Here is a 24,415-nt window from a genome sequence, read left to right on the forward strand (position 1 = left end):
CAGGGGTCCCTCTCCCAAGCAGTGCACACGCAGACACCCACAAGGAAGGGAGAGTGGGGGATCCCAGTTTAGCCACATCCCCAGAGCTGTGGTGCCGGCAGTGCAGGGCTGGGAGCGTTCTGGGACGTGCTGAGCACCACCATGGCCATCTCCATGCCAAGGCAGGCATGGAGAAGGGACATCAGCGCACGTGGGGGGCTCCGGCACCCCACAGGCATAGTCTGCTTTACCAAGAAAGCCAGTGAAATAAAATAACAGTGAATATTTTATTGAACATTGTTTTAATACCATATCAAAACACCTTGACTAATGAAGGAAGCTCCCCCCAAGCTCTGAACTCTTAGTTTTTTTCCCCCGTTTTTTTTTTAATATATAAATACAGAAAGGTTTCCCGCAGGGGCACGGCCACCAGCAGGGGAGGTCTCACCAACGAAAACGTGCCCGCCGTGCCGGGAGGGGACGGGGATGGGCTGGGAGGGGGTCACTGCCGTGAAATGACTCCATCTTGGCACCTCTGGCAAAGCCACCCCCGTGGCCAGAGGGCCATCGGGGGCCTTCCCCATACCCTCCCCAAAAGGGTTTGACTCAAAGGCGATGGAAAGAAAGAAGGGGGGTGGTTTTGGCAAGAGGAGTCCGGCAGGGGGGGGCGGCGGGAGGGGGCGGCGGGGATGCTGCGGCTCTCCAGTCTCTGAGTGGTTATAGCTGAGTTAAAGAGTGACCAGTCTGTAAACATCACCGGGGCAGGGAAGCTCAAATCGAAGAACACGCCAGTCAACACAAAGCTTCAGTTGTGGTTTGTTTTTTTTTTTTTTCCGGTTTTCTCTTTTTTTTTTCTTCTTTTTTTTTCCTTTTTTTTTTCTCTCGTTGTAAACACTTGAAAGACGGACCCCCGCGGCTCAGCAGGGGGGAGCAGTGGCCCCGCTCTCGGCGTGGGGCAGAGTCCCCGTCTCGCGCTCCCAGGGATGGGGTGGAGATCTCCAAAAGGGAGACGGGAGAGAAGAGAAAATTCCCATTTAGTCAGTGCAAAAAAACCGAGCAGAGCCCCCGGGCGAGTCCAGGTGGGAGGTGGGGGGGTTGCCGGTGAGAAATGCTGCGTGCTCCGTTTGGCCGGCTGTCCCCCGGCAGCTTTCCCCTTCGTTTTGGGGAGAAAAGCCAAACATCATGGCAGGGTTCTGGCCAAGGGTGTCTCTGGGGCCTCCCTGGCAGGCTGAGCTCTCCTGGTGACCAGCGGCTGTGGAGGGGAGAGCAGGTCGCTCTGCTTTTCTCACACTGTCTTCTCCTGGATGTTTCTTTTTTTAATATTCATTTAAATTAAAAAAAAACAAACAACAAAAAAAAACCCCAAACAACAAAACAAATAAAAATAATAAAATAAAATAAAAAAATTCGCTGTTGTCCCAAGTGGATTCAAGTTTCTGTGTTTTATTTTTGTCTTCTCGAGGAATTTAAAGTCAGCCCAAAACTCCAGGCGGGGCAGGGGGGGACAGGGAGAGGAGGTACAGCAGGTATAGCAAGGTGCCCTGCAAAGGCAAAGAGAGATGATCCCAGGTGAGGAGCAGGAGCCATGGCCACCCCAATCCCACCCCATCCTACCCTCCTGGCCCAGGATTTAAAAACCCAGCACGGGAAAATTACCTCAGAACAGCCCGCCACAGGCTCACCTTAGAGAGAAGTCAGCAAGCACGCCCGGCAGGTCAATCAGAAGGATGCTCTGGGCAAGATCTGTTCACTTCAAACCATGAATCTATACAGCTGCAAAGAGGAGAGTGTGTCACCACCGTGCTGCTGAGCCTCAGGTTGTCCCTGCCTGCCCCCCTGCCACCTGCCTGGCTGTGTCCCCTCGCTCCCGATGCCCGTGCAGTACCTTTTGTGATAAATGCAGAGGCAGGGCAGCCTGGCTATCGTGTCCCCCTGCAGCAGCTCCTCCAGGCAGATCACGCACTCGCCGGCATCCTTGGTCAGCACATCATCTGGGAGGGGAGACAAGGGCAGCGGTGAGACACAGTCCACTGTGGCATTCCCCTTCCCGGGATGGAGGGGAGCCCATGGCCACCTCCACGGAGGCAGCCGGGATGGGGCAGCCAAGTGGCAGCAGCGCCAGCAAGCACTGTCAGGAGGCTCAGGTGGAGGCACGGTGGGGAGGTGGGGCTGGGGCAGCTGCAGCCAACATACCTCCTACCCCGGCTTCCAAAAAAGCACCACTGAGTAGGGGGTGAGCACCACTCCCCGGTGAGTGGTCAGGAGGGAGGATGGGAGATGCAGGCATTTGCAGACCAGTGCTCAGCCCAGTAAGCCTCACTGCCAGCGCAGAAGGGAGGAAGGCAGCAACCCTTCAGAGAGGCAGCCCAGGAGGACACGTCCCCTGCCCTAACTGGGCACGACACCCAGCCAGGACGGCTCCCTCCGGCACAGCACACCAGGGTGAGCAACACGGGTACGGGGCTGTGTTACAAAGGGTCCCAAAGGCAAAACTGGTGGGGTCGAGCCATGCCGAGGGAGAGGAGTGGAGCAAGGACCGTGAGCTGCACCGGTCCACTGGAGCACTGCCCTCTTGGCAAGCCCAGCCGAGCCGTCTGCCTGCACAGCCTGCGGCAAGCGTCTCTCCAGCCTGCCCAGAGCCATCCCAAGCCTGCAGGACGCCGTGTCCCCACACAGCCTGGCCACCGGCCCTTACCGTTGTAGGAGAGGCGAGGTTTGCTCAGACACATGATAAAGTGCATTTCCATCTCGTCAGAAGCCACGGATTTGGAGCAAATGGGGCACTTGAAACCTGGAGGGAGAGCAGAGAGACAAGCCCTTAGCAAGGGGAGGAGAAGAGCCCATCCTGCATCCCAGGGAGTCCCCAAGGCCATGGTGGGGCACGGCAGCGGGCAGCCCCTCACCTGCTGCCTGCATGGTGGCACACACCCCACACAGCGCCCGCCGGGCACCTGCTCATCCTGTGCCGGCCGCCAGCAGCGCCGGCGTGGGGGACAGCCACCCGAGCTGGCGCGCCGGTGGTCCCAGTGCCCGCCGTCGCACAGAGGGCACAGAGAGTGTGCCAAGGCAGCACACACGTGGCCATCAGCTGCTGCTGGGCCTTAAAGGGCGAGGAGCAGCCCGGGGCATGCAGCACCCCGGGGCTGGTGAGCACAGGGGCATGTCCCTGTGCCACGATGGTGCTGTCCCCACTGCTGTACTTCAGCCCCGCATGGCTGAGCCAGAAAAGCTGCAAGGAAGGAGGTTTTTCTGTAGGGCCGCAGCAGAGGACTGCCAGGCCGGAGCCACGAGCCCAAATTGCTGCTTTCTCCAGCTTTTTGCAGGAATGAGGTGGGTGCTTGCCCCTCTGATGCCAGCCAGCAGCCCCCTGGAGCAGGGGGACCCCACAGACTGACGTCCCAGCTTGACCTTGCCTTGTCACCTGGACCTGCCTGGTGACCCGGACTCTTGGGTGAAGCTGGCCGTGATGTCCAGACCCACTCTGCATCCTTGCTTGGGCATGAGGATGGGGCCCAGGTATCACACCGGTGCCACCACCTGCTCGAGCCATGCAGACCGCCACGACATAGTCCCCAGCACCACCGAGCAAGGCTGCCCCAAACCCAGGTTTCCAAGCCCCAAACTCCCAGGGATCAAATCCCAAACCAGCCCTGCAGGTCACCCACCCAGGACTCCCTGCCCTCCCACTGAAGCCAGCTCGAAGCCATGCGGTTTGTCACTGCCCAGTGCAGTGGGGCTCAAGCTGATGCAGCCGAACATGCGCATGCCACCACCACCACCATGGGTTTGCACCAGAATATCTAGCAGTTCCCTGCCTGCAGAGAGGGAGAGGGTAATTTAAGGACCTGTCTTCTAAAAGCAGATCAGGTTTGACTGCAGTGCCGCTTAAGAGCTTTCTTCATATATATACGCAAAGGCTGCTCAGGAAAGAGAAAAGGAACATACACGAATTATCTAAGAATGAATCAGGTTCTTGTTTGCCACCAGATGGATGTGGCAAGGGAAATTTTTTGCTTCTTGGAAGGCAGAAAGTGCCGGTGGCTTTAACGGGAGGCAGCTCAGACCTATGCCGTGCAAACAGCCAGGATAACTGCTCAACACCTGAGCACCCTCTCATTAGCAGTGGTGATAAATGCAGATTACATCCCAGCTCCCCAGATGAAAGCCTAGGATAGGGATGCCGATTCCTGCCCCGCTGTGGTTATTTCCCAGGAGGGCACAGCAAGGATGACTGTCGTGGATGGCTGGGGACTGACTCTAAAGTGACCTGCTAAAACAAGGAGCCCTTGAGCCCACGGGCCCCTCCAGCAGGGTGTCAGGCTGGCCCACAGTGTGCCACTGCAGAGACACATCCCTGTCCCAGCCAGGCCGAGCCGCAGAATCTCTGCTGCGAGTCCAGCCCCATTACACCAAGCCCCGGCCGAAAGGACAGCACTGGCAGCCAAAGACTCATGGGCAGCAGCACCAATCTGCCTTCTCCGCTCCAGCCTAATTTTACTCCTGACCGATTTATACCTTGTGGCAGCAGTGCCCATTAGCTAAAATAGTTGGGTTTTTTTTCTCCTACCAAGTGTTTACCCACCTGGTGTATTTATAGAGCAGGCTCAGATAGCGTCCCAGCCTGCCTTCTGCAAGACCCAACTAGCCTCCCCCTGTGAGACACCTTTCCCATCCGCCAGCTGCCCTGGCAGCCCGCCTGCCCCTGTCCCCGGCTGAACTGATCCTGCTTGAACACTGACGGTCTGCCAGCACCGCGGGTGCTGGTCCCTACCGAGGAAGGTCCGGGGACCAGTTTCCAGCAGCAAGCCCCTGGCACAGGGCAGCTGTAAAAGACTCCCTTTGGAAAAAGGGTTTTGGCTGCAAACTTGGTGTCAGGGCAAGGCATTTGCAGAGGTTAGGTACTGTCCCCCATGCATCGTATGGGAAGACCTCGTTTTCTCTGGTTCCCCCTTTTTCTGTGCCAATATGTTATTTTAAACAGCTGCCCCAGATCTGCCGGCTCTGGCAGCACCCGAAGGGATCCTACAAGACGTGCAACCAGGGTAAAGGGAGAGGGCCCTGGATGAGACTGCCTGTCCCACAGCTGCCAGGGCACGACTGCTGGCTGCTGGCAAAGCAGCAGAAGCCAGGGAAAGAGCAGGGCCCTTTGCAAGCTCTGGTGAGTGGCTGTTGCCATATCTCCAGACCTCTTTGCTAGTTAGGGTAGCTTTAGCACAGTTATAAATAGCCAGCACGAACACCCGTCACGCTCCTTGGTGCTCCCCAGGCAGCTGGCTGGGGGACAGGGACCCCCAGCGCCATCGCGTCCCCATGCCAAGGACATGGGGACATTGCAGAGACGGAGGGGCCCGGGCTCAAACTCCAGCATGTGCATGGTGTGCTCCAGCCACAGACGCTGGCTGCCACACGGGTCTGGAGGCTGAGCCAAGCACAGAAGCACACACACTTTCCTGGCTCTGCATTTCACAAGATGGAGGGGGGTGGGGGGGTGGGAAAAATCATGAAAATGCAATTGCATAAATTCCTGGGTCTGAGCGGGAGCGAGGAGCTGGCATGGAAAGGCCCCCGGGGTGGGGGGCCGCCCTCCATCCCAGCTGTCGGCACAAATAGTTGGCATTGCAAGAGCAACTGCTTGCATCCCCCTCCGCTGCAGGCACTGGAGCTGTGGGGAGCCCACTGCCAGCAGGAAAGGGAAGGCAGAGAAGGGGGTCAGGCTCCCTCACCCCTTCTCTGGATGACCCTTGGGAGAAGGCGGTGGGTGGAAAGCCACTGAGGCCAGGGGACAGCCGACACTTGACAGCGGCAGGCGCCGAGCCCAGCGTCTCAGAGCATCCCTCTGCGGTTCAGGAAGGTGCTGGGGCCCGGAGCTGGTCCTGCAGATGAAAGGGCCGCTCCCCACGCGGCCGGCCCCCTCCGGGCCATGGTATTTTCCACGTTCCCCGAAATCCCCGTTAATTTATCCTGCCTAAGCTGCCAGCCCAAGCAATGCAAGAGATTACATTTTGACAGCTGCTCATGGAAAATTCAGCTCCCCCCCTCCTCCTTGAGCCCTTTCCGCCCTCCTCCCACATGCCTAAAAAAAAAAAAAAAAACCCATGAGAGAGGAAGGGCCCAGCTATTCCTCCTCGCCTGGGCCTCCCACACCCACGGGGAGGCTAGGGAGATCTCTGAAGAAAGGCCATGGACCATTTCTCCCTCCCAAGGCACCCAGAGCAGCTGGCAATGGATGCTCCTGCCTGCAGCACATTAAACCTGAAGCTGGCACTCTCACTGCAGGCAGAGATGTGCAGGCAGGCACCACCTCTCACAGGAGCAAGTGAGGAAGAGGACGGTGATGCGGGATAGCGGGCTGGCCTGGAAAGTCAGGTTCAGATCCAGACCTGGACTCTTGTATCCTGCAGGAGACTTGAGAAAGCCAAGGGCTTTCCAGGGCTGCGAGACACATGTTGGCAGGTGATCTCATCTCTCCGATGGCTTGGTCTAGAAACTGGGAGCAAGCAGTGCTGGTGCTCTCCGGGGGCTACTGCCCTCTGAGTATTTTTAGGAAGGTTACATGGTTAATTTTAGAGAGCCAGGCGAAGCAGAGCTGGGAATCTCTGAAAACCTCCAGCAGGTCCAATGCAAGCTGAAAGAGCCCCATGGTTAACCCTCACAGTGCTGAAACCACGACCACACAGGCTGCCGGGGCAGCTTTGGTAGTGGCAGGAGGGTCAAGACACTTTTCCAACTCATCTGTAATCACGGCCTCAAACACAGCCGTGGCCATACCCATTAGGAATTGCTTCTGAAGCTGGGATAGGAAATTCCCATCACTTGTGTCTACAAGTGAAGTCCGCAGAAACCTCTGTGGTTTGGGGAAGCCACTGAGCACTACAGCGAGGTCAGCCACACCATGTCCTGGGAGTGGAAACGACTGCTTGCCTCGGGGACAGGCAAGACAGCGTCCACAGGAGCTGCAACCCTGTCCTTGATGGTAGGGAAAGGCACGTGCCACCTCTTCATTCACTCACCAAACCCTCTGCTAACTCGGTGTGCCTCCAGATGGATCACTTACAGGCTATGGTGCCACCAGGAGACTTGGCATCGCTCCAGTGGTAGAAGACCCTGGCTCTGTTGCTAGCAGATGGCCGAAATGCAGGGAGCAGCAGCTTCACTGCTGTGTGGCACCTCCAGTGGTGGGAGGAAGAGGCCAGTGGGGGATGACATGCCCTGAAGGCAGGGGGAAGAAGCAGCAGCCCAGGCACAAGCAAGCAGGTGCAACCCCAGCAACCCACCCCATACAGAGTAGCATTCACCAAAGGGATCCCTGACTGCCCAGGGCCCTGCTACTGCAGCAGGATAAGCCAGGAGCCCTGTGTGTGGGAGCGACTACACAAACTTGCCAAAGTGTGCCTGCGAGGGACACTGTGAGCACCAGGTAGCTCAGGGGTAAGCCCCAGGCTGCCTGATGTCCATGGGAGATCCCAAAACCTCAGCTGCACAGCCCATCTCCATGTCTCCAGAGAGCATCCTGGGCACCCAGCCAAGGGAGCTGGCTTACACCAGGTGAGGATGCATCCAAGCACAAGACATATGCAGGGAATATTTGGTCCAAGCATGCAGCTGAAGCAGAGCCCTGGTGCCTTCTCCTTGCCGAGCAAACCCTGAGCATCACAGCTCCTCCCATGGCTCCCCGACATCGCCAACTGAACCGGCACCAGGTGGAAGCTGGAAGAGATGGATCATCTTTAAAAAAACCATGCTAGTGATCAGAGAGGAGGGAAAAACTGAAAGACCATGTCTATGGGCCCAGTTGGTCAAACTGAAGCAGAAGCACGTGGGGTTGGGTGAGGCAAAGGGGCTCCAAGTCCTCCCCTTCCCTTAGCCCTCATGGGCTCCAGCACAGCCCCAGGAGGGAAGGGATCACGGAGGGGTTGTCCTCCTCACCAGCCAAGCAAAGGAAACCTGCAGAGCCAAGATATTCAGACCCAACATCTCCAGTAGAATAAATTCCCTACTGGCTTAAAGCAGCCTCTTTTTGAAAGCGATGGTCACACAGGACAGCACATTGGAGACGGCACATGGGGTGCACAGAGCACATCTCCAGCACTTGGGCATCGCAGGGACCTGGTAGCTGAGGACCTCCACAGGTGTTCTCTTCTGAGAGCATCACCCACTGTGGAAGTGACACTCTACCAGCCTCTGAGCGATACAGCCAGCGATGCCACCTCGCACCAGGGCCAGGAGGCAGCTTACAGCTGCGCCAAGGACCCATCCCACCAAGGACCCCAAAAGAATCCCATGCTCCCTGTGCCAGCAAAGTGCTTTCATTGAGTGCCTGGAGGCCAGGGCACCCAGCAGGATCAGGCCTGAACCAACCTCCCCTTGCAGAAGGAAATGGCATCAGCTGCACAAGGCAGATGCAGCAGCCAAAGTCCAACACAGCCCGCGGCCTGCTGCCCCAGCAGGACACAAGGTGCCGGCTGAATGCCATGACGGTGCTTAGCTATTGTGCAGCACAAGGGTTGACATGAGCGGGGACACGTAGGCAGGAAGGAGTAAAGCACTTTAGCAGCCTCATTTACTGGCTCCAAAAAAGGGCCACACGAGTGTCCTTCCTCCCAATTCAAGGCTGCAGGGAAGTGGAGAGAGCATAAAGGCTGGGTCCAGGGTGGAAACAAGACATCCCACCTTCCTGGGGGCAGAAGGGAGGCAGGGCTGGGGGATGCCAGGAGGCCATCCCCAGATGATCAGCCAGGCAGCAGGGACGTGGCTGGGATGGGACATCCCTGGATGGCAGTACTTGGGGAGAAACCCAACAGTGGAGGCTGCTGCCTCGGCAGAGAGATGGTCTGGCTCCATCCCCATCCCCCCGCACTGCTTCCCTGCTGACTGAGTCAGTTCAGCTGGCTGAGCTGGGAGAAAATAGATGTTTGGCATGTAAAGCAGCACCCCAAAAAAGAAGCCACTCCTGTGCAATGTTGAAGAAAAGCTGTCCCTAGTTCACAGTGGCTCCTGGCAAAGCCCCCACACTGCAGGTGTTTGCTGTCAGGTCAGCCACATGCCAGTCCAGGGTGGCAGAGACATGCCACGGACCACGAAGCTGGCCAAGGCCAGCACTGCCCTAACGCTTGAGGCCTTGGGTTTTGGAGACGCCTCTGCCCACTCCCACCCTACTCGAGCCATGAAGAGGAGATGCAGCAGCAAGGAAAAGGCATCAGTGCTCCAGGTGGGATGTGGGGAAGCCACGAGGGCCAGAGGGATGCAGGCCATGGAGCAGAGGGGCTGGGAAGCATCACATCACAGCAGACCAGGGCTGGCTTGCTGCAAGCCAGGAGGCAGAGATTTTTTTTTTAGCCAGCTGGTTTCTTATGTGGGCGGGGGGGGAGGACAGGAAGAAGAACAGGTTGCAATACTGGGGCTGGGGAAAGCCGAAGAGTTGGGAAAGGGCAGGAAACACGAGAGAGGGAACCCACAGGGACATTTGCTCCAGAGCACCGAAAGACATTGAGCCTCAGCAGACGAACACACCAAAGCCCTACAAGACACCTCCAGCACAGCCCATGAACACTGAGAAGCGGGAGGGCAAAGAGGCCCAGCTATACAGTCACAGGACATCCAGAGCCACCCTCTTTGCACACACATCCTTAGGGAAGACGTGCAAACAGCCTCTGCACCCCAAGCACCCCCACTGCTGTTGCTGTTTTGAGTATTGCCCCTTCCGTGGCTGCAGTTGTAATTTTTGAACAAAAGTACCTATGCTACAGGTAGAGAGCATCTCCCTCCCCAGCATCCCCAGGCTATGCTGCAGGATCATTTCCCCCAGATCTGGATGAGAAAGGCAACCTCCTGGGGTCACCCTGCCTTCCAGCTAGTCCTAGTTTACTGCAGAAACACTCCCCCAGCTGCTGGGAACAGGCTTCATAAGGAAGAGTGTGTAGCCCAAAGCTAATTTTAGCATCCCGGAGATCAGCAAAGTTAAGCAGAGGGGTCCTGGGTGACAGCCCAGTGAAGGCATTAACACCTTAGACTCCTGTCATTGGGCTGCAGGGCTTGAATCTACCGAGTTACAAGCTCATTCATGGCTCCTGCTAGTCACAAAACTGGCCTGGGGCCATCTCATTGTATGGAAGTGCTGCAGGGATGCCCTGGTGCTGCCTCCCCACCTCTCAAGGGATGCTCAGGGTTTCAAATTCACTGCCCAGAGAGGAAAGGGATCCTGCAGGCATACCTGGGAATTTCCAAAGGGTGTGCCTGTTTTTTTTCTTCCTGAATATTTGTGCGAAGGAAGCCCAACCGTGAGCTCTGCTGCAGGCGATCATCCACAACATGCACGGAGCCAACGGGGCAACAGGGGGCATCCCAGGTGCCGAAATAAAGGAGCACAAGGGATCCTCCAGCAGCACAGTGGGATGAGGCGACTGGGAAATCTGAGCAGAAGGGGAGAGTTGGACGCTTTGGCTCAGCAGCGGCTGGGAGGGAGCAGCGAGGCAACGTCACGCGGGGACCGGCGGGGTGAGTCACTTCTGACTAAGCCATCCGTTGGGGAGGCACCTACGGAGTCCCAGCCATCAGGCTCTAGCTGCCACTGAGCTGCCAGAGGAATTCCCACTTTCGGAAAGGCTTAAGTGCAAAAGCCTGACCTGAGCCACTCCCAAACGCAACCGGATCTGACCCCGTGGGGTGAAGTGGCAGCTCCCTGGCTACCTCCCTCCTGACCCCTGGGTTTTTCCAAAGCAGAAGACTCGTGCCTTGACGCTGTCCTGGCTCCGTCATGCCTCAGATTCAGCTGATCTCGCTGGGAGGATGAAGGGACACTCCAGAGACACAAAATGACATGCCCTGGCCTCGCAATGCTGGCAGAGGGAGCACTGATCTCACCCATGTACCCGCTCCTGCTGGGAAGCGATCCCATCCAGCTCCTGGGACACCTCCTCCCTGGGTATGGCATTGCAGCACTGCACAAACAACGTGGTGGAGGGTCTCCCATGGCACTTGATGCCTAGGCCGTGGTGGCAGGAGTTACTGGGGCAACTGGTTTTCATCAGTGCGAGACCCCTGGCCTCCAGGGTGCGTGGGAAAGACGAAGCACTGCTTTTCAGGGTAGAGAAAGGGCAATTTTTATGTAGTGGGCAGCAAACAGAGCACAAAAGGCACACAGAGCTAGACCCACAGGCAGTGCACGGCTAGGAAATGCTTACGGCCAGTTAACACTGGTTGTTTCTGCAGAAAGACAGACACTGTTGGAAAAAAATCCTAGGGAGGAGCACACTGCAGAGCAAGCCCTAACCTCACATGCCCCTTGGGTGGTAGGAAGAGATGCATGGCAGAGAACATCTCCGTGCTCCCTAGAAGGGTCTGCAATTGCTGAGGGCTGCCCAGTGAATTCCCCAGGTTACCAGGACAGCAGGAAGGGAAAGAGTGGGGTGCAGACCTGCAGTTTGATCACACACCTCTGCGGTGCATGGTGCGGGAGGGGAGGGATGCTCAACAGCACCAAGCTGCTTAGCCAGGCAGCATCAGCTCCCCTTCTCCAGCCAGAGGCTGGGGCTTTGAAGATACCCCCGTGCCGGGAATGGGGCCACATCACACAACTCATTCTCACTCTGGAGCAGCCCTGCCCTGTGTGTTTCCTGGCTGCCCTTGCAGCATGGAGGTGGCTGGCAGACAGAGCCAGCTTTCTGCAGCTCCAGGAGCCAAACCTCCAAAACACAAAGCACAACATTTCGGAGGAATGAACACCTCAGTGAGCAGCAGGGTCTGCCCACACTGGATCCTGCCAGCAGAAGCAGGAGGCCCTGCCCACCGTGCAACAGGCAGGAACAACCCTGCCCGGCTGTCCCACCTTCTCTGCTCCTGCCTCCCCTTCGCTTCAACATGTGCCGCCCTCAAACACCGGAAAGGCCAAGCTGTCACGCAGCCAGCAGGGCACTGGGAGCAGGAGGGAGATAGCGGGGCTGCAGATGACAAAAATCCCAGCTGTGGGATTTCAAGCTCTCCCTTCCCCAGGAGAAAGGAAAAACACCACGGCAACACGCAGAGGAGCACAGTGTATCCCCACTTCCAGAGATGGGCAGGGCCTTGGGAAGCAGAGTGCCCCCGTGAAACACTCACCCAGGACTGGCCACAGGGTGCTGCCTGCTTTGTATCTGTCTACTGGGAGCAAAGAGAAATCAAAGGCATCTACAACCACCCTCAGAAGGGTAAGATCCAGGCAAATAGCAGACTTCAAGGGCTATCAAATCAACATTGCAATAAATAAGCGGATGGACAATAGTTTCAAAGCAGCAAGATCTGGGTGGGGATAACCCGAAATGCCGAGGCAGCTCAGGCAGGGTGCTCAGCCTCACCCTGTCCCCCTCAGCACCAGCTTAACAGAAGTTGGCCCCAAAACTGATCTCAACCCATATTGACTTGACCTCCCTGCAGATGGTAATTTAAGCCATCTGGCTAGAGCCAATCCCCCCATCATTTTCCCCAGCTACAGATGTACAGGCCTTGGATGGATGGATTGAAAGGTGGATCTAATTCCCCTGCAGCACTTCTGACAAAACACAGCTCCATCGCCTTGTAGGGAGAGCTCCCAAATGAATTACTGCAATTACCCCGGCTGCAGGAGAAACTGCGGGTTTTCCCTTCCTGGCGACAAAGACTTCTCCAAAAAACAATCCCCAAAACGCCCACCACACCAAGTTGTAATGCAATCGTCTGGGAAGCGAAGAGCAGAGCCCCCAGCACCACCCTCGAGCTGCGGAGCTGCGATCAGAGAAACAGAAACACGCAGCCATGGCGAAAGCCGAGGGAAGAATGAAGCCAGCCGCCTTTCAAGGCGGCAACAGGCAAAGAGGCATGGAAGATGTGGAAACTGCTTAATGCCAGCAGCCCTGTCCTGGGAGGAAGTAAAATGCTGGGCAGGGATGTGGGACAAGGGAAGCATCACTCAGTTCTCCTGCTCGACTGCTGCTTTCCTTCCCTCGCGTTGCAGGCAGCTGGCCTCTAAAAATACCCACTGTTGTCACGCTGTCCTGCCTGCTAGGGCCAGGAAACAGCTCTGAGCGGCTTTCAGTTCAATTCTTCATCTGTGCCGTTGTGCTTCCCTCGCCAGGACCTGTCTCAGCCCCATTTCTGTAACTGGTAGGTGACAGTCTCTCAGGAACCGTGGCCATAACCTGATGCAGCCTCAACGAGTGCTCGCTGGGAATATACAGCCCTGTGAAATTTCTGCTAGCATTGCTAAAACTAGCAAAAGGGTAAATATTTCCACTGCATCTCTCTGCTCCCGTACAAAGCACCACAAGATCGTTGCACAAGGCACACAGTCTCGTTTCTGTACCGCTGATGGGAGGCCCACAGCTGCACGAGTGTGCACAAGTGCAGAAAGCCAGGAATTTCCCAAGCTAATTCAGCCTGCGCCCTCCCGAGCAGCACAACACCGCAGCTGTCCCAGGGGCCAACCTGCTGCCCACATCGGCCAGTGCAGGTCAGTTCCATGGGGAAGGAGGGGAGAAAAGAGTCAGCTCCATCTTGGAGGTGCACTGGAGCCTCTCCAACAACAAGGCACCATCCCCACTGGCAAAATACACCTTGTATCAAACACCTCCAGCTGCCCATAGACTCGCCATTGGGGCCTGGGGAAGGACGACACCAGCACCGAGCGATGCATCCGCTCAAGCTCAGCCAGCCGCAAGTGGCACCAACCTGGCAGCGCACAGGCACGGGGACCACAGCAGGGAGCACCAATGGACCGAGCTCCATGCCGGCAGCACAGAGACCAGCTGCGAGGACCTGCCTGCCGGCTCCCCAGCTCTTCCTGCCACCCTCCTCAAAACCCTGGGCTGTGTGGGCCCCGCAGCAGGCTGGAAAGCTAAACCACACCAAGAGAAAAAGCAGGCTCTGTCCCCTGCCACAGTCACTCCCCTCCCCTGCCCGCAGCCCGGCAGGGCAGGAAACCCACCGGCAGCCGGGCTCTGCCCACGGGAAACACAGTGCAGCGGCACAAGAAGAGGCCCCAGGCCAGCAGAGCTTCCTGCAGCTGCACCTCCCGACAGTCTCCCACCAGAAAGCACCAACCAAAAGTATTTGGCCAAACAGCACCCACAAGGCACAGCGGGAGAATCCCTGGGTGGGGAGACCCAAGCCCCCAACAGGTTCACCCGCATTTGAAACCTGCCTGGTGGGACCAGTGAAGGTGAGACATCTAAGGCCCAACTTTAACCACTCCTGCTCTATCTGAAATAAAAAAATGGGTCTGCCGCTACAGAGAGAGGCTTGTTGTACCCCGATACACAGCCACGCCAGAGCAGGCAGGTAAAACACTCTGCATCGGGGCCTGCTGCTTTATAGCATCACTCGGCCACTCGTGTAAATCACTTGCGAGTTCTTACGATTTCAATTTTCAAGGGAAGCAGGAGAAAGCCAGGTCACGTTTACTCAGACCCAAGTATTTGACACATCAGGCTTCGGTGTACCAGCAGCAGAGGCAATGAGACACGCCTCGTGGCTGCCCACTGACCGGCTGGGGTGCCACGGGACTGGTTTCTGCAGAGGGAATTCATTCAAAGAGCTCTTTGCTGCCTGTCTGATTTGTCACACAGGAGATTACATCGGAGGAAAAAAAGCTTTTCTTTTCTTTTTTTTCCCCCCCAAAGTGGGTTTTTCTCCCTCCCTGCGCTTCTCTTGAAATTAATTTTCGGCATTTAGCAGCATTTTCCCATGACTCTCCGCGGCTCCCTTGGCCGGGTGCCAGCCCTGGTACCACTCCTCCACCAACGACGGCTGCATCTGATTGATCCTCTGGCCAGCAAACGAGAGAGAGCGGGGGGAGAGGGAGAGGGAGAGAGAGAGGGAGAGGGAGGGAGAGCAGCCCTAATAGCACATTAATAAATAAGAGGAGCCTTTACGGTTATTCCAGTCACCGGAACAAACATCTCAGCAAAACAAACCAGCATGGGATAAACTTACGTCACGGGCCGGGAAGACAACCCTGGCTGGGAAGTGGGTCAGCCCATGGAGCACGAGAGCATCGTTCTCAGTATCTCTGGAGTGTATGTGTGCGGACGGGGGAGAGGGCGCTTGGCTCCCCTGTGCCGATTTATGCACAGGTTTAGAGATGAACGAGCCCAGCCAAGCCAGTTAGCACACACAGCAATTAGTGCCTCACTCCTGGGCAAGGCAGCCAAGAGATTTCGGAGGGCACTGGAGTGGCAAGGCAGCGCAGCGACAGCCTGCGCTAGCTCTCGCTGCGGAGACTGAAGATAACCGCCGCCGCCAGCTTCTCACGCACAACGCCAACGTTGACACACTTAAACTTCATCTCCACGCTGCGGGTCTGGCATGCATTAAAGCTGCCTTCGAGTCTCCCATCTTCTGGTATTTGGTGCTGCTGCCTCTTCCCCTGGCCCCGGATGTATGCTATCCTGCAGCCAGCTCGAAGGCAGAACTGGAAGAGCAACCCCTCCAGACCCCTCGGGTCCAACAGCTGAATATCATGAGCCTGGGGAGTCATCAGGACCGTTCCCGAATGATCCACAGGCCTGGCAATGCTGCGGGTGCCTGACCTGGCTGCCAGGCAGTCACCAGCACCAAACCCACAAAAAGACGGTTTGAGGACAGTCTCCTTTGGAAATTTCCACTGGCAAAACCAGATTCACAACAGCAAGTTCCTGCAGACCTTGGGGTGCCCTTCCCCTGGCCTAGCCCCTGCAAGGGGGGGAGGGGAGCACATATGATGTCTGCATGTTGAAAAGTTGGTGGCAGGAAAGTCAGGGCTGAAAGTGGACTCCCTCCAGCAGCTCGCCAGCTAGCCAGCTAGAATTAGGCCTTCTGATTTTGGTGTAGAGACCACAATGGCAGGACTGGCTCAGCAGTGAGGATTGCCAAGCACCAGCAAGAAAAAGCTCAGGACTTGAAGCTGTCAGAGCACAGCAAGGATACACCACAGACATGCCTCTTCCCAGCTGGGCAGAGACCGGGGCTGCCCAACGCGCATGTTCACACACCCCTTCACCTCATCCTCCAACACATCCTTTCACATTCCTGACTCCAGAGCCGGATCAAAGAGTGCTTCCAGCTCGATTCACTCTCTAACCCTGTCTGGAGAAGGACCCAGTCCAATACCCTGACTGCCACCTCCGCACCAGACACCCCTTTCCCCCAGGCTGGGCCCTCCTGCTCTGGGCAAGGCACTGGTGAGAACACAGCAGCTCACTTGGCAAAGAAGGCCTCCCGACCTTACTGCTGCCAGCATCCAGGACAAACAGCTTGTTTTGTCAGTGCATGGAAAGCCTGCGACATTCCTGATGGCACCACACAGAAGGATGAGTTAGGTGTTTCCTTGGGCTAGCCAGCAGACAAGGAGATATGGATTTACTGGTGCTTCAAACACTCAAGGGCTTTGAGTGATGAGGGGGATTTCCAGATAAACTTTAAGCTACTTACAGCCTCTGCAAACTCTCCGAGATCCTCTGATGAAGATGAGTAACATGAGTGATACTAAGAGAACCATACAAAGCTGGAGACAGGCAGCATTAAACCACATGTCTCCATTTTCTCCCTTCTTCCTGCTAGCCTTGGCTTTGCTGAGAAGTCCTAATTGGCCATGAAGCTACAGAGACAGGGTCAAGTGCTACAGACATACTCCCAAGTTGCAAAAGATATTTTGTCATCTTCCACCCTCATAGGTCAGGAAGCAGATCTCAGAAACCCTGGGTAGCCAGAGAAATCCCAGAGCATTTTCAGGTGGAGCTGGAGCAGTTACGTCGCTTGCGTGGATGGCGGACACGCCTGGGAAAATCCATCAGGAAAGAGGGTCCACTTACCCACGGAGGTGCTGTCCCCTTGGAGAGAGTGACGAGGTCCACCTCAGAGGTCAGAGCCCCCTCGCTCGCCCTGTTTGAAAGATGCATTTAGGCTTTGCTCTTCGTAAGAGTAGCAGCTCTCCTCCCCTGGCCTTGGAAGGGCTAGAGGCCATCAGTACATAACTACTCCTTCTGTCCCTGCACCCCAGCAGCCATGGCAAAGCACAGAGGGACTCGGTCGGCAGCGGGCTCTTCTCAACGACCGTCACAACGCACAGCACCCTACAGTGATGCTGCAGCACATGCTGGCCCTGGGGACTGTTTTGTAACCTCCCTCTGCACAGGCTTCCCAGCACAGCCCTCCTCTCTCCCTTCCTGGGCACACCTGGCTCTTCCACAAGCCTTCGACTGCAGAGAAGGGAAGGAATGACACTAGCTAGGGGAAAAGAAGCTCAGCGTGCTCCAGCTCACTCCTCGGGGTCCCTGCTGAGGGGACAGATGAGCCACGAAGCAGCCGGAGAGGCGCACAAAATCAGCATCGCAGATAAAGGGAGCGACGAGGCACCAAGCCTATCTGCGTGCTCCTGTTATCACGGACATGCTGCTGCAGCGACAGCACCTTATCGCTGGTGTTAAGCCAGGGCTCCTCACTGTCCCATTGAGGTCCCTGCAGAGCCCAGGTTGCACTTCGAGGCTCCTGGCTCTTCCCCCAAACCCAAGAACCCCTGGAAGAGCAAGCCCACGAACACAACCTTCCTCACGTGCCGAGATCGGCACTGTCCAGGTCTCCAGGCTGTGCAGAGGCAGGAGGAAAGGGCAGGCAGGGCAAGGATCCACTCTCCAGACCTGTTAGCCACAGAATTTGGAGCACTCCTCTCCTTGCAGCAGTACAGCAACTTGGGCAGATCCCCAAGACCCCCAGGCACGTGTCCTCCCGAGTGGGTTCAGTGTGTCGGCGGGTCCCCTCATCCCCACCCTCAAGACACCCTTCAAAAGGAGCAGGGATAGTCACAAGCAGCAATGGCAAAGCTCCTCTCCATTTACCAGAGCGCTGCTGCTTCAGCACTTTCCAGTGGCTAATGGAGTGGCTCAGTGCCGCGAGAGGAGCGGGTTGATGGGGAGGCAGCGGGGAAGAAGTGAGTAGCCCTGCTGTACATTAACCAGCTGCAATGGGAGATCAGCAGGAATTTTAGCAATCTTGAGGTGGCTTGCTTCCCCTTCCTCTTGGTCTCCAAGTCCTCCATTAACCGCTTACACTGAGAAGAAGAACGCAAAAGTTTAATGAGCTCCGACAAGTTTTCAGAATGCTTTTTAAGCATCCACTGCTCCTTTTGCTATTAATTAGCAACGAGGAAGAACCACCACCGGGAGAGGCTTCAGCACAGACTGAACGACTCTCGCTGCTGCCCGCGCACGCTTCGGCACAGCTCAAACGCTCTCAGAGAGCCCCAAAAGAGGCACCAGAGAAACCCAGTTCTTGCAGCGCTTCCCATAGCTCACACTGCAATCTTCCAAGGGCACCAGCTTTAACTTAGCATCACACTAACTCACTTGAGCGGCCGGAAAAAGCTTACTCCATTTTGCAGCTGGTTTATTTTTATGAACAGGTTTTTGCCTCTCAGTGCTGCAGTTTGAGAACTATCATTTAATGTAACTGATAGTCTCTGACCGACCACCTCTATGTACAGATTAGCTGTGGGCGGGGGTTCTGAAACAAACCCCTCCTCGCTCCAGGACCAGGTGCAGCAGAAGGCCCCGTGGCACTCATTCGCACAGAGGCTTGTGGAATACCTGGAAGGACGCTGCGCCTTAGTCTCTGTGTTTAAAAACCAGAGTAGCGGCACAGTCTGCGCAAGGTCACAGACCAAGAAAGTTTGCAAAGGCGCTGGGTCTCATTGCCAGCGCTCCATGCCAGCCAGCCCTCCCTATCTGCCAGGGAGGACTACAAGCGCCTGGCTTATCTGGATCAATAGGAACCTGGCCTGGGGCATTCCACCACTGAGGATGTAAGGCAAGACATACAGCTTTGATTTAACTGAGAAGAGCAGCCCCCGGAGACTGGGTAAAGAGGAAATATCCCAAGACGGAAGTAGGAAAATGGGCCCTGCGAGCCTCATTTTGCACTTTGTTCTTGTCCACTGGTTCAGTTTCAAGCCTTCCTGAAAATGAGGCGTTGTCCCAAGGCATATTACGAAATTCCCAGACCACGTCATGCAAGGAGAACACTGACAGCCTTTGCAAGGGGGCTGGGTGGGAGAGAAATCCCAGACTATTCCAGGAAACGCAAGGAGACATCCCTGAAATGACTTCCCCTCTAGCCAGAAGGGGAGGGGAGGACCTCCCACCTCGCTCCCTGTACCCAGCCAAAACTAGGTCAGTGACACAGCCCTGCGCGCAGCCAGGGCTCCTCTCCAGACACCAGGACACACGAAGGGGTCCAGCCAGAAGGGTGAGGATGGGGGCAACCTTGCCCCCTCCCTTCGCCTGACACGTTTCTTGCAAGAGAACCCAGCCTGCTCCCCAGCCCTGTTAAAGAGGCAGGCAGTTCCTCCTTTGCTTCCTCCCCAGCACCGCAACGGTGCCAGCTGGCTTGAATGAGAAAACCTGCTTTGGCCTCTCCCCAGCCCTTTATCAGACGAAACAAGGGAAAAAGATTCCCACACCTCGCTTCCAAAGGCCGCCTCTGCCCCTTTCCCAGTTTCTAAGGCATAGGAACCGCTATACCTGACCGGCGCTCTCCAAACCCCTTCAGGAGAGGCACGAGGAGCTCAGCCACGTCTTCAAAACCAAGGGCTCGAGCTACAGCACTCTCAGACCACTTTCCCCCAAGTCGGGCGGGGGGGGGGCAGGGGGTGCCACATCCACTGCTTCGCACCCCAGAGCCAAAACACCTCCCTTTTTGGAAGCCTCCTCCCTCCACAGCCCCTTCCTCCCTTGACCTTGACGCAGATGCCAGCCCCAGCGCTCACCCACCCGTCCACGCCGGGGAGAGGACGGGGGGGTCATCCTTCGGGCTTGGCACGATGGGGCTTGACCGGCCGGCCAAGCGGGAGGCAGCCCCCCACCGCCCCCTCGCTCCTCGCCGGGCGAACGTACCTACGGAGGGAAGGGAAACCGGGGGAAGGCTCCGGGGAGCCGGCACTCACCGCTGTGCGAGCTGAACCACCGCGGCGCGATGTGGAGGGGCAGCGCGTCGGCCAGCGAGGCCCTGGCGCCCAGGTACAGCATCCCGTCTCTATGGTGACCGCCTCCCGTCTCCTGGTAACCGTTGCCATGGGCGTACGTGGAGTCGGAGCCCGGACCGCCGCCGCCGCTGCCGCCACCCGGGGCCCGCTCGGCCTCCCCCGCCGCCCGCGCCGCCGCCGCGTACAGCCCGAAGGGGACGGCGCCGGCCGCCGCGGGGTCCATGCCCATCCCGGCCACCGAACTGACGGAGCGGCTGCGCAGCCCCATGGCTCCGCCGCCGCCGCCCGCCCGGTAATGGCCGAAGGGGGGCGGCCCGCCCCCCCCTCCTCCCGGCGGCGGCACGGCGCTGTCATCCGTCGACACCCCCGGGAAGGGGCCCCGCGAACGGGCCGCCGTGCTCTGCTTGCCCCCCATATGGGCACCGCCGGGCCGGAGGGAGCCGAGCGACAGCCCCCCGCGGGGAACGGGGCCGCGCCGCCCCCGCCGCCGCTGGGAGGCGAGAGGGGGCGGAAGGAAGCGGGGGGGCGCGGGGAGCTACGGACGAAAACCCATCCCCGCCCCAGGCATCCTCCCCCCGCCGGGCCCGCAGGGGCGAGGGCGCCCCGAGTCCGCCGCCGCCGCCGTCACCCCCGGCGGGGGCCGCCGAGGGCTCCGGGGCCGCGGAGGGGGGGGGGGGGGGGGGGGGACCGGGATGGCGGGGGAGGGGAGGGGGGGGGTGGACGCCGGCCGGGTCGCTCCGCCCGCCTCGCTCCTGCCCGGGGCGCGGCCGGCAGCCGGGCGACGATCAGCTGCGGCCCATGGGGCGGCGGGGGGCGGCGGGGGCGGCGCGCCCCGCTCCGCTCCGCTGCGCTGCGCCGGGCACGGCCTCGCTGCCGGCCGCCGCCAGCCGCCTGGGTGCTCGGCGCCGCGCCGGAGACAATAGAGGCCGGCAGCACGCATGCTCCCGCCCCCGGCCCCCCCGGCCCGCCGCCCTTAACCCCTGCGCTGCTGCCGGCCGCCGCGGCCCGGGCTTGCGCTCGTCGCCGCGGCCTGCGGGTCACGGAGACGCCGCTGCCCGGGTGGGCGCTGCCCCGCGTAGCACAGGCCTCGACCCCCCCCCCCCCCCCCAACATGCCGCCCCGCAAGGGCCTGCAGCCGGGCCGTAAGCGCCCGGAGGCCGCCACAGCGACCCCCTCCAGGGAGGCCTGGCCCACGCGGGCCCCGCTGTGCTGCCCGGGCCGTGAAGCCCCGCCGGCTGCTCGGGACGCTCTGACCCCGGTTCCCCGGGGGTGGGGTGGGGGGTGTAAGGGGAGGACTACATTTCCCAGCCGCCTCCGGCTGGTGCCCCCCCGCTGTGCGCAGGCGCGCTGCCACCAGCTCCTCCCCTGCCCCTCCGGCGTCGGGGGTTGCTGGGGCGGCCCAAGATGGCGGCGCGCTGGAGCAGCGAGAATGTGGTGGTGGAGTTCCGCGACGCCCAGGTCGGGGCGGGGGGGGAGCGGCTGCCGCTCTGACTGGCCCTCGGGGGGCTGTCCCGGACGGGCCGGGCCGTTCTCGTGAGGAGCGGGAGGGGTTCCCGGCCCGGGCGGGCTCGGCGGCCCCGCGGGGCCTTTCGCCGGCTGCGGACGGGGCTGAGCCGGTGTCCGAGCCGTATGCGCGGAGATAACGCCTTAATTCACGAGGCGCTTTATTGCTAATCTTAATTAGATCTTGGATTGGATATTTTTTTAAGTATACTGGCAGACCTTATAGAAGTCATTACCACTTCCCACGCATCTTTCCTCATTTTTCCTCTGAGACCATTATAGCTACTTTTTCAACTGCGATATAAATTGTTGAGTATTCCTCGATTAGCAGGAAAAGCGGGTTATGTTTTTTTAAAAGAGCAAAAAGGTCAGCTTTTGTTTTGAAGTTGCTGGTTACAGGAGAACTCCCCTCAGAGCTTGCTTACGTGCTTTCTTAGAAGCCGTTCTAAGAAATGTGTCTTTTCTTAGGATGTTGGCCATTGCTTAGCAAAGCTGGATATGGTGGGTGAACTATGAGCTACTTCAGCAGGAAATCCAGAAAGGTTAAAAAAAAAAAAAAATGTCTGCAAACTCTCTCATCTAGTTTGTCCTCTTGTGCTGGAGCAATGTGTTTGCTATTGCGAATAGGGGCACTGAATCCTGTGTGCTACATCCAGCCTGTCCTCTGCAAGCTCACAAAGCTTTTTGCTTTTATACCTCAAAAGCTTTATATCGGTTTTGTTTTCCTCCTGGAAGAAATGTTAAAGCAGCCTTGTCTGCTGCTGAAGATTTGCTCTCGGGAAACCGATAATGAGATATGAAGGTATGTCTTTCTAGAGCACAGATTCAGATTGCATCTGGCTCAGGAGATATGTGGCGTCATGATTTGATTGCTTATTCATAATGGCTGGTGTGTGGGAGCAGAGGGGGAAGAGAACAGGTGTTTCCATCCCCTTCTGCAGCAGTGGGTTTCAATCTCACTTGTGCAGGCGTATACCTTAATAGAGAGGTTAACCACTGGTATTTCGGTCCTTTGGTGTATTCTGGTGTGATCTTTCTAGAGCCGTTCTGCCTGTTCTCGTACGAAACCAGAGAGCTTCAGCGGCTGGGGCTGCTAGACTACTGCTTCAAGCTAAACTCATTTATATATTTGTACTTGAGCTTTTTTTAGGAGCCTGCACAAACATTTTTGCAGATGGGAAACCTGAGCTTGAGAAATTGAAACACCTTGGCTGTAATTATCCTGTATTAGGCTTGAGCTCTGCCTGTAGGCCAAGTTATCTCCAAAATCCCTATCCCAAAACGAACTTAAATGGAAACAAGAGTCAAAAGAGTGGGCAGCTATTGCATTTATAGTGTGTATATGTCTGGAAGCACTGCAGCTGTGTTTGTTCGTCATGCCAGAGTGTGTCGTGTGAAAAACTACAGCAACCAACCTGTAACGCTTCAGAAAATATCTAGGTAGTTTGGGGCCAGTATTGCCTACAGGTGTCATCTTTCTGTAAAGCTGACAGAGGTCGCAGTCTCTGTACTCTTCTGGTTTAGATGTGACCCACAGGCTCTTGTCAGGCTGTCCATGCTATCAAAAGGAGAGTAAAGCTCATCACGTCCAATGGTGAAATAGCACCATTTGTAGCAACTCAGCGTGTAGATGGGAAGTTAGGTATGCAGGGAACTGGTATTTCTTGCTAAGAGTTTGCAGCTCTTGAAAACCAGTATAGCCTTGGCAAATCGGGTTGGTCGGTTGCCTTTCAGGTGGAGAGAATGACGCTAGATTCAAAACTAATGGAAGTTCAGACATGAAGAGGTGTTTTCCTTGGCTTGCCTAGCAGAAATCAAGTGAGATGCCAAACTGGACATTTGAAGTCTGAGAAGATGCTGCCTGGGCTGTGGGCTCAGAGCTGGTTTTCAAATGTGCAGTACTCCTACCGTGCTTATTCACATAATTGTTACTCATAAACAGCAATTCTAGCTGTCCTGATTGTTGTTATAGGATAAAAACTGCTTTCAAGTTGGTTTGTTCAGTTTCAACTCCCCCCTTCTGGAAGGTTGTGCTGTGAAGACTGACATATCAATATACACAAGCACATTAAATCACAGCTGTTTGGTTTTTTTTCCTGTTGCCTAGATAAGACTGTAGTATTGTAGGAAACTGTTTATTGCCATAAAATGACTTTGTGGCCCACCGAAGTAGCAGCCTGACATGTGACGCTTTTTGCTTCATTCTAATTACTCATTACATTTTATGATGTGCCTGGAAAAACAGTTTACCAATGTTCATTATTAAAAACAATTTGTAAGGATTTATGAGATCCTGGTGCCAACACCAGAAAAAATAAACTCATATATGAAATTATCAATCACTTTAAATTGACGAATTTTTTTCTGTCTTGAGGAAAGATGGCTACAGTTGTATGAAATGTGATGGCTGATGAGCTCTTCATCACATGAGAAGGTTCTGATTCCAGTAATGGCTTTAATGATCCTCATTTTAATTCCTTGGAAGTGAAATGTGTATCATCTGGGAAAACTTCCTTCTCCTGCCTGCTTTTTTTATAAATTTAGTAGCATGCTTTGTTGTTTTGCAAGGTGCTGTGAAGTCTAGGAAGCTGCAATTATTTCTTTACCATTTAGAAATTTTAAAACTAGCTTCTTATTTACAGCATTAGTTTTAGGATTAGGAAAACCTTGCCAGCAGACTGGCTTTGCTACCTTGGAAAAAAGCAATGAAAGCAGCTCGTTCCTGGAACAGCAGAAGTGGTGAAACTCAGCTTGGTTGCTGTATGGTTGTAGGCCTGGGGTTTACTGTGGACTCCTGCTGAAACTCTGAGGCATTTGTAGCTCTTTGCTATGTGGACTCTTGGCCTCTAGTGAAGAATGAGCCCGTAATGCTGTTTTTCCCTTAGCTGGGGTACTTGCAAGCAGGGGATGGGGCTCTGGTTGAAAAAAATAGGTTTTTCTGATGGTTATTCTCCTGTCAAATCTGACTGAAAT

The 24,415-nt window shown here is 56.5% G+C and overlaps 2 protein-coding genes across 5 annotated transcripts in view; one reads left to right on the top strand and one right to left on the bottom strand.

Annotated features, from left to right (window-relative positions):
- Positions 1-247: 247 nt before the first annotated feature.
- ZNRF1 (zinc and ring finger 1) lies at positions 248-20,861 on the bottom strand. The gene is made up of 5 exons (XM_069793786.1): positions 19,901-20,861; positions 2,675-2,770; positions 1,865-1,970; positions 1,662-1,752; positions 248-1,520 (listed from the first exon to the last, which is right to left on the bottom strand). Exons 1-4 carry the CDS (start codon positions 20,352-20,354, stop codon positions 1,695-1,697), a joined length of 714 nt encoding a protein of 237 aa, XP_069649887.1. The 5' UTR covers positions 20,355-20,861; the 3' UTR covers positions 248-1,520; positions 1,662-1,694.
- Positions 20,862-21,293: 432 nt separating this feature from the next.
- WDR59 (WD repeat domain 59) overlaps positions 21,294-24,415 on the top strand; it is a 50,327-nt gene continuing 47,205 nt past the window's right edge. For all 4 annotated transcript variants that reach the window (XR_011326554.1, XM_069793790.1, XM_069793791.1 and 1 more), the window contains exon 1: positions 21,294-21,397. Coding sequence is in view for 3 of the 4 variants with exons in the window: in XM_069793790.1 (XP_069649891.1) it covers positions 21,344-21,397 (54 nt within the window). In the remaining variant the exon portion in view is untranslated. The remainder of the gene's footprint in view (positions 21,398-24,415) is intronic.

Source organism: Haliaeetus albicilla, chromosome 10 (genome assembly GCF_947461875.1).
Source record: "Haliaeetus albicilla chromosome 10, bHalAlb1.1, whole genome shotgun sequence".
NCBI classification, from domain to species: Eukaryota; Metazoa; Chordata; class Aves; order Accipitriformes; family Accipitridae; genus Haliaeetus; species Haliaeetus albicilla.

What these genes read in the sequence shown, in the direction of transcription:
- ZNRF1 (XM_069793786.1), bottom strand. Translation starts at nt 20,354, where the DNA reads ATGGGGGGCAAGCAGAGCACGGCGGCCCGTTCGCGGGGCCCCTTCCCG. An exon ending in ACCTCGCCTCTCCTACAACG is followed by an intron (nt 1,971 to 2,674) that starts GTAAGGGCCGGT and finishes CTCCCCTCCCAG; the next exon opens with ATGATGTGCTGACCAAGGAT. An exon ending in CTCTGCATTTATCACAAAAG is followed by an intron (nt 1,753 to 1,864) that starts GTACTGCACGGG and finishes TCCTCTTTGCAG; the next exon opens with CTGTATAGATTCATGGTTTG.